The following is a 13754-nucleotide window of genomic DNA, read 5'->3' on the forward strand; positions in this document are numbered from 1 at the left end:
TTCTAGATTTCAAGCTTTCGTGACTGCAAGGATTCATATTCTTAGGTTTTTTCGGTAAAGTCACGTAGGTAAAAAATGTAAATTAATAAAAGTAAAATAAAAAATAAAATAAAAATCACGACGTTTCGGAGGCAACCTGAAGACGGAGGCTTGTGTTGCCTCCGAAACGTCGTGATTTTTATTTGATTTTTCTTTTATGAATTATTTCTTTTTTTCCTACGTGACTTTACCGAAAAACCTAAGAATATGGTCAATATTATGGTTCGTGCGTTTATCTACGAACCTAGCGACCCGAGTTTGATTCCTGTTCATGACCAACAGCGGTCACAAAGGATATCTGAAGCAGTCCTGGGCCTCACCTTGGTATATGCAGTCTGAAATAAGTACTTGGTGCAATGTGGCCAGGCATGGTGCTGGCCACCCACCGACCGACTCGTGTGCCGTGCTTGCCTTCAAAGGTGCTCTTGCTCACAGCACTTGCCCAAACGGTCTGTTAAGAGGCTACACCGGGGGGATCTTTGTCTTATTTTGACTCTGTCAATGTGTGTGTGTGTTGTGCTGACCAGGGGCACAAGATTTTGTGGGTGTAATCTAAAGATCTTGATTTGAAGCTTTCGTGACTGCAGGAATCCATCCTCTTTGGTTCTTTCGGTAAAGTCACGAAGGTAGAAAAAATAATAATAGATCACGACGTTTCCTACCACAGCAGTCCTCCTGCTGTGTTCGTTTCACACCCGATGACGGTTGCTTGTGTTGCGATCGAAACGTCGTGATCTATTATTTTTTCTACCTACGTGACTGACGGGCGTTCCGGGCGCGTGGCTCTGACGTGGAGCGCAGGTGACGCAGACCGTCAACTGGCTCGTGCGGCAGACGTGCGAGCTGGAGACCAACGTGGTGGTGGAGCGAGTGAACCAAAAAGTAAGTAATCTAAAGATGTTGGGCGATGTCCTGACAACCCACGGCTGTCAAGTGTCCGCGCCCCCCCCTCCCGTCGATCACCTGCGGGATGATGGTGAGCTTGGAGCGCAGGTCGTGCAGGCCGATGGGGGCGATGTCGATGCCGTCGATGCGGATAGAGCCGCCGGCCGCCTCCATCATGCGGAAGAGGCAGCTGGTGAGAGACGACTTCCCCGCGCCCGTGCGCCCCACGATTCCCACCTGTGATACGCAGCGCACGCCGGCACGTCGACGCGTTAACCCAGGCCACCCAGGCAAGGCGACCCCAACACCAGAGGTCGCAAACGGGTTTTGATTCCTTACCTGTACCCATACCCAGCCGCACCAGGGTCGCAAACGGATACCCGTACCAGGCTGGGTACGGGTAGCCAGGTATCGGATAGGGTACGGGTATCGGGTACCCGGTTGCGACCTCTGCCCAACACCCTGGCTTCCCGTGCTGTCAAAAAATCTCCCCCCCCGCCACCCATCCGCCGCGACGCTGCAACCCTTTGGGAAGTCCCTCGAATCAAGGAAAACTGTCGCCTTCCCATTCACCAGGACCTCAATAACGTCCCTCGTCATCGCTTGAAGTCGCATGAGCCCTTCTGGACCCATGTGCTCAACCCCCATTAAGCTTGGAAAGCTGAATGGAGTTCAAAAGAACTCACAAACACCTTGTGAAAGACCCAATGCAGAAGATCCATTGGATTTGATCGTCCACGAAGCTCATGGTCCACCCTAAATCGTATCCACTGCACAAACCATGGCAGATGCGAATATCTGATGCACACATGGAAAAATAAACTCTCCAGTGTGCGACTGTGGTCATTCAGAACAGACCGTACAACATATAACGACGCACTGCCCGATCCACAAATATACGAAGGAGACATCACAGCGATAACACTCCACTGCTCCTGACGCGGTTGTCTGGCTTAACCACCTCAATGTGAAATTGTAGTTGCTGCTCTGCATCTACATCAGCCATATGAAAGATCCTCGCAAGAGAGGCAACATCGTTTCACGTATCTCAATGACTTTATTTAATCTATTGGATAGATAAAGGGTACCACCAATTCTTCTTTTGTATGGTGTTTGAAAAAAGCAGCAGGGTACAATTGTATATTTTATTTTATAAGATATTCCACTGCATCTGGGATGGTAGCTGAGTGGAGGCTGCTTGTTATCTGTGGTATGCCCAATACGCCACCAGGATATGTGTGGTGTTTTGGGCAGTCACCTGCGCTATGCTTTGATTGATTGAAGATTGATTGACATTGTGCACCGTGCGCGTGCCGTACGTGGCTCAGTGCACGTGGCATGGGACAAAAAGAGCAAAGAAAATTTAAAGGAAACATTCAAAGTCAGATGAACCTTCACAGAGTGAAGTGCTCCAGCTTTGAGCGTGAGTGTCAGCTGTCAAGTCTTGGTCAACCCGTAACGCCTGGGTCTGTCCCATGATCTCCTGTCAGCAAGCTTTCCACACTTCACGTGGCTTCAAAGTGCACGGAGCCTGGTACAAGGGCCGTGGTGGCATCACTGCCACTTAGTGGCAAATCATAGTTGGTTGCTGTTATGTGAGATGAGTGTGTTTCGGCGGTTGTGGAGAGATTGGAGAAGTTTCCATACTAGGCAGTGTGCTTATGACCAGTTTCGGTTTGCCAGCAGATGTCTCACTCCGATTCAGGTGAGCAGTATTATATTTCCATCAGGTGTGTAACTCTGTAGGAAAGCTGCTTGGCCTGTCGCTCAATACGAAGCTCCAGGTGTTCATGGCCACAATCATGCCCTTCCTTCACTATGCTTCCAAAAATTGGTCCCACTGAAGGAACATCTGCACTGGTTTGAAACATTCACGCTGGCCTGCCTACGATCCATCCTGGGTTTAACCAGGCTAGTTTGTATGAGGAGCTCAAAGATCTTTGACAGATCTGGACACTTCCATTAGTGATCTCCTCCAGCAGGCAAGGCTGTGTTGGCTGAATCCTGTAGCCCACATGCCTCAGCAGCTTTTGTTTGGCCAGGCAGAAGGGGATGAACGGGCGTGGCATGGGCGAGAAAAGAGGATGTGGCTCTGGGTGAAATTGCCAATGACTTGCACCAGCAATGTTAAGTTTGGCCTCTATGGAGGAGGCTCATGAAGGACGCTACTGGGCAGTTTGAGGAAGTCGCCCTCCAACAACAACAGAGGGATGAGGAGCCACAATCACAACAACGAGTGGATCACCGGGCGGCTAGAATGCAGCAAATTGGCAGAGTGGGGGTACAGGTGGTGCATCTGTCAGCCATCACAATCACGATGGGGTGGGGGGGGACAGACAAAGGTGGCCGGGTGTAATGCTGACCACTCACCCCCTCGCGTACCATGCCGGCCTTTGTAGGTGTATCGCTAACGGCACTTGCCACAACAGTCTGTTAAGGCTACACGGGGGGGGGGGTGGTGCGTGGATCTTTGTCTTTGTTTCCATCTTTGTGTGCAGGGCACCTTCTCCCCAGGCTGGATGCTGAAGCTGATACCCTTGAGCACGAGCTCCAGCTCGGGGCGGTAGCGCGTGCTGTAGTCCACGAACTCCACCTGCCCGCGGTCCGGCCACTCGCTCGGGGGCCGTGTCTCCGTCTCCCACGCCGCCTGCGCGCTCCCAGCACAACAGCGGTTGAGGAGAGACCGGTGCAGGCTTCACGACGTCTAGTGGTTGAACTGCATTGTGGCCAAGCTGGTCCTCAATGCTCACGAAAAGTTATTCTCCGGCTAGCCCAAACCTGTCTCGCCACACCATGCATATTGGGGAGGTTGACAACCTTAAATATCTAGACGTTGACCTGGACTTAAAACTGTGTTCCAATACCCACGTTGACCACGTGACACAACGAGATAAAAACCAATATTGGATTCCGATACAGGAACAAGCGTTGCATTCCCCCTCGACTCCCCGTCTGAATATAGTTAAAAGCCACCACTCTGCTCATATTTGATTATTACGACACCATCTACAGCCTAGCTTCTGAATCCACCTTGAAAAGTCTAATTCCACTGAACCACTCCGCTCTCCGCTTTGCCCTCTGACGCCCCCTCTCTAGAACTCATCGTGGTAACCTGGATCTCAACTCAATTCTGTCCCCCACCGGATATCCGCAGAGACCACCACTGGGATGTCTTCACCCTCAAGGTCCTCATCCTAAAGGTTAAACAAATCTGCCAATGACCTAAAGGGCCACTTTCTTCCTCCCGTAGCCTCAGAAGCACCTCCTTATTCTGACTAAAAATTCAATTTGCTACAACGTTGTTAAAAAAAAAATCTGCGTTGTTGCTCCACGTTGCTCTAGTCCTCTTGCTGCTCAGCTACTGCTCGCTTTCCTCACTTCACTCCCCCTCTTCACTTCCCTTCTCTCATCTAGATGTGTACAGCGCCTTCATCCGAGGTGCTGTACAGCAATTACAAAAATGGTACACGTGATGAAGGTGCTTCGGTCGAAGGTAACCTAAGATTATCTTGCATTCAATTCGCAGTACCAATCACAGTAAGTCGCATAATCTGACTGCCCTGACCAATTAGCCACTCACACCCAGTGCAGTGTTTGTGCACGGTGTGAGACTGTCATTTTCCATTAATGTTCACTTATCTGACCTTTCCACATCTCCGCCTGTACCCCGGTCCACGGCGAGTCGCATGTGCATCGTCAGACTGTGTGCGCACGTCCATGCTGCGTGCGTGTGTGAATAGCGGGGAGCGGCAGTGTAGTGGTCGGCGCGATTGCGCTACGAACCCGGCGACTCGAGTTCGATTCCCACTCACGACAAACAACAGTGATGATTATCTGAGCCGATCATGGGCCTCCCCGAGGTCGACTCAGCCTCAAATGCCCCAACAGTCTGTTCAGGCGATAACGTGGGATCTTTGTGTGGATAAGTGAGCGGCTACACTGCCCTTGTGCAGGAGCAGCCCTCACCTCGCGGTCGATCTCCGTGTACTCGCTCACTCGCTCCACCGCCACCACGTTGGTCTCCAGCTCGCACGTCTGCCGCACGAGCCAGTTGAGAGTCTGCGTCACCTGCGCTCCACGTCAAAGCCACGCGCCCGGAACGCCCGTCACAAAAATGTCGTCTTGTCAGGATCCCCCCCGTGATATTTGCGCCTTTAGCGATTTAAATTATTATTCACGTAAGTAAAATGTGTGTCGTACACCCTCCTCCACCCGACACGGCCAATTGATGAAATTGTCACGTGACAAACAAGAGTCTGAGCTTGAAAATTCACAGCCAGGGAGCAAGCTCATGGGTGCCTTGTTCTATTCTTGCCTCCGGCAGCGATACGTTCAGCAGCTAAATGTCAATGTTGAGGTCTGCTCACCACAGCGAGAGGACTTCAGATAATATTTGTAGTTTTACCACTCCTCCACTGAAGGAGCGCAGACTACAGTAGTTTGCTATATGGTCCATAGTTTGTATTGCATGGCCACAATCAAACTGTGACTAGGCGGGTGGCTGGTGATGTAATCAGACACAGGCCCAATGAGAACGAGAGCTGAACAAAAGTGAGTTCATCAATCCCACTCTGAGGCACACACTGATATATAATTCACCTGGGGTGAGAGGACCCGATATATCGTACGTACCACGAGGCCAGTTAAACCTGTTTGTGCCCAGAGCATCGGCACAATAACCCTTCGCCGCCCACATTAGAAGCCCCGATCACACTCCCTCACGTTGCAAACACCAAGCACTCTGTTAAACCGCTGCTGAAAAACCTCTCGCGCCGAGGGCTGCTTCCTTCCGTGCCTGCAGCTCACTGGCTCGTCTGCGCCTCGCGGCAAGGGAAAGGTACGAAGTGTCCGGCAGCGGGAAGGTAAAGACTCGTGGGAAACACGCCAGGGTGTCTTTAATGAGCCAAGCGGTGGCGGGTGTTGCTCACGTTGAGGGCGTAGGAGATTGACAGGCCCACAACACCGCCGGCTGTTGTCCCCCGCGCCAGGACGGCGAAGAGTGCGGCGAAGAAGACGACCAGGTTTCCAGTTAACTCGAGGCGGATAGCCAGCCACCTGCAGCACACGACGAGGCGTTGAGTCATGTGATCACAGCGTATGGAATACGAATTCAATGACTTCAACATGAAGCACGCTGCACTCTCATTGATAAGAGAACGACTCGTCGGCACGAGGAACTGCTGATGAGCAGGAACTCATCCCCTTAGAACTGCTTTTTGTGTTTAGTTTGTTGTCCTTCCCCGCATCTCCAATTAGCACGGTTGCCTGCATACAATGCGAAAGAAGTTCAACATACATACAAGGCAGCCATACGGCGATTCGGCGGCAACAATAATATCCCAAGCTCTGCGATCCCCTATAAACTAAGGTGTTATTTGGCCAATTAATGAGTGTTCACATGTGGCACGAAACCAGAGCAACCAAACAAACCCCACGCGTGCGAGGGGGGAAACACTCCATCCCATGCAGATGGAACAAGCGGACTCCACATTTTTGCTGTACCACCTCGTGGCGAGCCGGCGCGTGGCACCTCCTCGACACCCATGGGAAAGGAGTTTCGCAAAATGTGCGCGATCCACCAACCCTCACCTCCACAGTGCTGGATTATAGACCACGTGCATAGCCACCACCACACGCTATAACAAGACAATGCTTTTGCTGGCGTTCAGCAAGAGCCGCCAGGGCACGTGACAAGACATTCCTCCTGAACGTCGGTGAAAAAGAGCTTGATGGCTCATCGGATTTTTTCAGGATAAAAAATTCTGAAAGATTATCATTCTGACATTTCACTTTTCTGCTCCCTGTGGATAAATACCCGCCATCGAAAGTGTATAGTAAAAATATTAATGCATTGCTCATAGTGTAAACTGTATCGTGCGCCTACCTCTCTCCTCCCATTGTGCTCTACCACTCTTCCCATCCCCATCTGTTCCAGAAACCACGCCTTCTCTGCAATTCCGATTCCATGCACCTGTCGAAGTCTTTATTCAAACTCTTTGTCTATTCTGCTAATTATTGCCCCCCCCCCTCCAATCTAATGTCATCTAAGCTACCCACAATGCACTACAGCCTATCTTTTTCAACATCGCAATTCTCTGTTGCGTCACCATTTACAGTGAGGGAAAAAAGTATTTGATACTTATTTCCCTCATTAAAATGCAAATGAATTTATAACATATTTGACATGCGTTTTTCTGGATTTGTTGTTATTCTGTCTCTCACTGTTCAAATAAACCTACCATTAAAATTATAGACTGATCATTTTTTTGTCAGTGGGCAAACGTACAAAATCAGCAGGGGATCAAATACTTTTTTCCCTCACTGTACACCCCCCCCCCAATCCTGTTGAGCAACTTGGGATGTTTCTGTCTTGAGACACTTTCATACATTAACACTGTTTTTTTTGTTTCGATATGTTGTATATATCAAAAACTGATTTTGAACCCAATTTAGATATTTGGAAAGACTAAAAACCTCATGAGAGTAATCGTTAATTTACCTCACCTCCACATAAGATCATTTTGTAACAATGTGCACATCTCTAATTCATCACTTTGGAGGCAGGAGTCATGCGCTTGAGATCCACTTGCAGGCGTGGTGAGGTTCCCCCTCAGTAGGCAGCGTAGCAGGTAAGCCGCTGATTTGCAATATCTCTCTACGGATCAGTCAACTTTCCTCTCATCGGCATTATTTTTTTCTCCAGTTTCTTCCCGTCGGCAAATGTGCTCGACAGGTCACTCCGCGGGCGGCACGTGTAGAACTCGTGACCAAAGGCAACGCAGGACCCAAGGAAGACGGGCCAGGCCACTCACCGATTGGACACGATCCAGGGGAAGACGCACACTTGGTTGACGTCCACGATCTTGACGTTGTGCGCGAGGAAGCGAGGAAGATGCCTGTAGGCCCGGATCACGCTCAGGCCCTGCACCGTCTCCCCGAAGTGAGAGTAGATGGGCGAGCGCGTCACCGAGTCCAGGCGACGGAGCTGGCGCGACGTGCTCACGTAAAAGCGCTGCCGGTGGAGGAGGAGGGGAGAGTTTCATTTTCAGTTAGAGACAGTTCAAGTTCATTTATTTGGTATAGCCCTGTGAGCCATTCGGCTCTTGAATCGGGTGCAACCGCAACAACAACAAAAAACATGATGAACAAGAAAACATCTTAAAGTGACTATGCGCAAACAGAAAAATCACGTGCCGAGGTGGAACGGCACGTGTCACAACAACAACCGCCATTCGCCACTAAGTGGCGGTGACGTCACCACGACGCTTGTGCCAGGCCATGTGCACGTTGAAGGGGGGCCGCACGGAGGGGACACGCGGCAGGCAAAAGCCTTTAGATTTCGAGCACGCACGCACACACACACGCACGTACTCGCGTGTTGAAACTCTCCCAACGCTGAGCATTTATTCAATGAAAGCATTGACGTAGAGTGTTACCTCATTATGCGCGAGCGACACGTTCCAGTGATGCTCGTGAAAACCAAATTTCGCGGGTAATGATATTGGCCGATGAAAAGCTATCTTTTTTCATGAATTGCCTTATTTAATTACGTAAATAAACTTTATCTCTCATCACTTTAAATTTCATCACTGTATCTCTCGTAACTTTATATCTCATCGCTTTATATCTCGTAATTTTATCTCGCATCACTTCATATCTCATCACTTTATCTCATTACTTTATCCATGCAGTCGTGTAGAGTTCCAGAGGCGAATCGTGGATAGCCAAAACCGCAGATAGCAAGTCCGTGAATAACGAGGGAAGACTGCACTGCTGTACCGGTGTTAGTATGGTACGAAGCTTCCTCGGAACTCGTCGATAAGTCACAAGCGCGAGCATAACCACCGCCAAGGGTGGCAGACAGTAGCCCACTTCTCGGGTGTTTTCGTGTCACCTTAAACACGACTAATATCCTCATCTGCAGTCTGTTCTTTAGGGAACACATTTCTATAACGCGGATGCGAATTGGATATAACGCTATCGCGTGAACTTAGTGACGTCGCGCGAGGAGGAATAAGCGGTTGTACGGCTGCCTCGGCGTAGCATCGCACAAGGAAGTGGGATGCTGCTGGATGCTTCTAGATGCTACCCACGCGCCTCAGTTTTTGTTCAGTCTGCGTACGCATCTCACCGTGTTATCGTGGACTGTGCTCTTCGCTACCTTATTTATTATAACGTGACTTTATCATAATGCGGCGTTCTTCAGGAACCAAACTACCACCGCGTTATAGGAGAACAGACTGCATAGGCGAAATGGACGTCGTTGATCTGAATACAGATGTGATCATAGAATAAAACCACAGATCACAGAATAGAACCATCCCCCGACTCCTCCCGTTGCAGAGCGCGTTGACGCCGCGCTCACTCGCTCGCTCGCCGCGCTGTGCCGCTCCCCGCACCGACGGGAACGTGTCAAGCGAGTCGGCACCTGCACGAAGAAGTAGAAGATGGCGATGGGCACGATGACGGCGGCGAAGAGGGGCGTCGCGATGCAGATGACGAGGACGGTGCTGAGGACGCCGAACGCGCACGAGATCCACGAGCGGAACGACATGGGCAAGGTGTCGTCGATCGTGTTGATGTCCTGTTTGGGGAGTCACGAGAAAAGGTGAAGGAAAAAGGCAAAGGTGCAGCCCTGCTTGCCAGCAGAGTTATCATCTCGCCGCGAGATGTTAACTCCTTCGTTTGGTATGCAGGAGGTCGTGGGTTCGATCACGACCCTGACGCCTGCTGCTGTATATTCGGAGTTTGCATGTCTCTCTCCCCGTGGTCGTGTGTTTTCCCCTCCACATTTAGAATCAACGTGTGTTTAGAGTATTTGATTGCTGTAAATTTCCACACGATGATAAGCCACTTCGTTGAGCTGTAGTTGCGGCCAGGTCGCTTCTGAAAAAGAGCTGCATAGCTCAGTGGGCGTTACCTGGTAAAATAAAAAAGTCTAGAGGAAGGGGCCTCCAAGAGGGTTATCTGGATGAGTTGTCCACGCAATGCCAGACGTCTTTACCCCACAACACGCAACCTGCGGATCAACTAACTGTGGTGTACTCACTGTTGTTAATGCTGTTGTGGAGAAAGAAGCAACTGGGGTGGTGGGATTTGAGAAGCTTGCACTACTCCTGTTTCAACTGCCGTGCCGGGAGGTGGAATTGAACCGGCGATTCCCTGATTATTAGTCCGGTGTGCCAACCGTTACACCAGGGCAGCGTACCCTAGCGCTCGAGCGTCTCCAGCAAATTGTCCAGCCTACGATGCCACTCACGTGTCTCCGTACAAACACCATGAGGGCAAGTCCGGTGCGCTAGCCCACGACAAACATCACGGCAACATCCTCACCGGGGAAGTGAGATGAGCGGATCTTGCGGAAGGTGAACGAACGTAAGGAGAGTCTTTATATCTCATCACTTTATCTCCCATCACTTTATCTCTCATCACACCCTGACTCTATAGACGTCGGCTGGTTTATTTGGCATCGTGGAGAGCACATGGGACAGTATCGGAATATTTTATTCACGCCGGAGGAATCTGATGAGCAGTGAAGCTCTATTTTCCCAGAGATGTCCAGCAAGGGGCGGGTAAGGATGATGGCGGCGAGCACCTTGGCGAAGCGGTTGACGATGCGGCCGATGGGAGTGGTGTCGTAGAACGCCATGGGGGCGTGCAGCATGTTGCCCAGCAGGTCGCGGTGGAGCACTCGTGAAGCCTCGATCGTGCCCTTGGCAGTGATGAACGCGGCCAGGAAGACGAAGAGGCCTTGGGAGGCAAATGGCGAGTTGGCGGGGGATTTGTTTGTTATGTTGGGAAAAAAGAATACAAATAACAGCAGCAGCCCGTTCCGTTTGGATGTCGTGCGTTATAATGTGAAGCCCTGCAACAATCAATCAATCCACGTATCTGCTGGTCTCCCCGAGCTTTGTAGGTCATCAGGGTTGTTTGGCCATACTTCACCACACAGGAGTCACTGTCGGTGCGTGAAGGGGTTGGCCCCAGACATGCCTCATATATCACTCACCGGCTGGTGTTTGCCGTGGCCAGGAATTGAACTCGGGAAAGTGTGCATTTCATCGAACGCAATGCGGGATAGCCGCACTGCCTGGGGCGAGGAATGGAGATGCGTGGATGTGCCCAACAACGACCTCATCAGTGATCCGTCGACCTCCCAAGGGGTATTGGGCCGCTTCCGAACATCGATGGGGCATCTTACGACTACTACTACACGACAGCCCCACTGTGTGAATGCGAGGAGTAGCAGACGATGGCGCCCTATCGTCTCCGGCTGTGAGGTGCGTCAGGGCATGCCAGGCGTGACTGGTTGCTGCCCTGCACGTGCTGGAGGAGGAGGCTGTCACGTGCCTCTATTTATTGATTTGTATTGTGTGTGTGGTGCTCTAACTGTGTAAAATAATTCGGTGAACACATTTAACGCAATAATTATCCATTGCTAAGTTTTGCGGCCTGGCATGGAAAAGCAATGACAAAGCTTGATAACAACGCGTATAATTTTTTTACGTATTTACATTGAAGTTGAATGCATTTCCAAGGCTTTCAATCTCTGCTCGACATCACTCAATCTCCCTCGCTGTTCAAGCCACTCACTCGTAGCACACCGCTTCAGTGTCACTTGGAATTCGCTTTCCCTCGCAGATTATTGTTTCAAAACCAAAATTAAAAGTAGCCCCAGGTCGTCAAGTCGGGTGTGGAATGTGAATTCCAAGATTTATCTGCATTATTTTGTGATTTCCCCCCCAGGATTTTATGCATTTTGTCGATATTATCCTCATTCGAGTTGCACGATATTATTGATACTAAATATAAAATGCATGTAAGTGTCAAGAATTATCAAAAAGGTGAATATTCCGTGTTATTGAACACATGCTTCCACAGTGGCATGTCTTTCAAATTTTGGTGTGAGGGAGCAAATCTGTCCTGTTTAGTTAAAGTATTCAAAGCAAGAATAATAAACGTATGAACATGAATAAAATCACAATAATAATAACAATGATTTCACCTTGTAACGCACGCAGTATTCGTTTGCTCTCGAAGAAAAGAGAGAACAACTCAGAGGCGCACGGAAGAACCACAGACGAGCGGGAAGGCAGCAGTCACATGGTAAGCCAGCACCTGCAATTGCCCAAGCTCTATGGTCCTCTATATATGAAGGTGTTATCGGCCAATTAATCAGTTTACATGCGGGAAGAAACCGAAGCACCCGGGGAAACCCACGCATTCGAGGGGGAACACTCTATCCCATTCAGACGGAAACAAGGTGGAGTCCACATCTTTGGTAACTGCCTTCTCCTGGAGAGCCAGGGTTACGGCACCTCGACAACGACGAGAAGGAAGATTGGCAACGCTCGTGCACATTCACCAACCATCACCGCTGCCTCCCGCAGTGCTGGGTGACAGGCCACGTGTAGCAAAGCCACTACCGGTTGCCCAGCCACTACTTCTCGGACGCTCCTTCCTTCATCCGTTGATAAAGCCACGGATACATTTTGCCAAAAATTACAAGTCTCAGAGGATGCGTGGCGCACACCCCTGGCGTTAGCGGCGATGCTACGATGCTCGCTCGGGTTTAAAGCCTTTACCTTGAGCCACCCCCAGCGCTCCGTAGACGCCCAGGCGCATATCGTTGCCGTAGGTGACGTTGGGGTAGCTGGCCGCATCGAAGGTCCAGTCGCTGAGCCAGAAGTTCTGGCCGATGACGGCCGCGTTCTGCAGGAGGTTTCCCATGAAGATGAGGAACGATAAGAAGAGGCCTGTGGAGCGCATGTACTGCATGTACACGGACCACTTGACCTGCACGCCAACACGGGGACACACACACACCACATGTATGTACTGCATGTACACGGACCACATGACCTGCACGCCAACATGGGAACACACGAGGTGTTCCCCGAGTAAACAAGATAAATAATAATGTACACTATGAGACCTCCTTTACCAGTGGCAAAATATAGTAATTTGTTTTTACCCTTTCAACTGGTACAAAACTGACACCTTTATACAAGGCATCATATTTGCAATAACCACAAGACAAGCAGTCAAAATGCAAACAAAAAGAAACAACTCTGATAATGATAATGAAATGCACTGTCCTTGAAGTTGATTGGTCCACACCCGAGACAGCTTTTCTTAGAGCCTAGTCTCCATTGGTGTTGGACCAGATGACGCCAAAAGGCGTACAACTCAAAAACAGCGCACTATCAGAGTATTGAGAGCTCGGGGTAAGCATTTATACTATGAGACCTCCTTTACCAGTGGCAAAATATAGCAATATGTTTTTACCCTTTCAACTGGTACAAAACTGACACCTTTATACAAGGCATTACAATAATAATGTAAACAGATTATTTGTACAATCGGGGGGTGGGGGGGGGCACCGGTAGGGAGTTCCACAACCGGGGGCCACCACAATATGCTCTCGATCAGCCCAAGAACGCAGCCGAGATCGAGGAATACATAGAAGGGCACCGTCGGCAGATCTTACAAGCCATGATGAAGGGGGCACGAGATTGAATTGGCTCCTGAATGTAAAGTACAAGCTCATCCTCGTAAGGCGAACGTACATTTCCAGTCTCCACGCCTTCCTTTTCGATCAGCTTCTGCGCTTTATCATCCTGCTCCTTCCCAAGCAGTGCTGTCTCTCCGCTCGTCGAGTTCCTCGCAGAGTGTTTCTTGTGGCTCCGTCTAGATTCACGTCAGAAAAACACAATGCAAAGGAACAACGATAATAAGGCAAACACATTCTACATAAACACGTTAAGATGCAGGTGCACGGTGTGCAAAAGCTCTCGGATCTAAGCTGATGTCAGTTATAATCATTTACA

The 13754-nt window shown here is 50.0% G+C and overlaps 1 protein-coding gene across 1 annotated transcript in view; it reads right to left on the reverse strand.

Annotated features, from left to right (window-relative positions):
- LOC144941860 (ATP-binding cassette sub-family C member 2-like) overlaps positions 1-13754 on the reverse strand; it is a 54222-nt gene that overhangs the window by 3724 nt on the left and 36744 nt on the right. The window contains exons 21-29 of the mRNA XM_078868351.1: positions 13494-13614; positions 12510-12720; positions 10520-10674; positions 9353-9508; positions 7737-7936; positions 5853-5979; positions 4891-4992; positions 3428-3571; positions 1003-1161 (exon numbers count right to left, since the gene is read on the reverse strand). Coding sequence (XP_078724477.1) covers positions 1003-1161; positions 3428-3571; positions 4891-4992; positions 5853-5979; positions 7737-7936; positions 9353-9508; positions 10520-10674; positions 12510-12720; positions 13494-13614 — 1375 coding nt within the window. The remainder of the gene's footprint in view (positions 1-1002; positions 1162-3427; positions 3572-4890; positions 4993-5852; positions 5980-7736; positions 7937-9352; positions 9509-10519; positions 10675-12509; positions 12721-13493; positions 13615-13754) is intronic.

The sequence above is a fragment of the Lampetra fluviatilis genome, chromosome 25, assembly GCF_964198595.1.
Source record: "Lampetra fluviatilis chromosome 25, kcLamFluv1.1, whole genome shotgun sequence".
In the NCBI taxonomy this organism is placed as follows: domain Eukaryota; kingdom Metazoa; phylum Chordata; class Hyperoartia; order Petromyzontiformes; family Petromyzontidae; genus Lampetra; species Lampetra fluviatilis.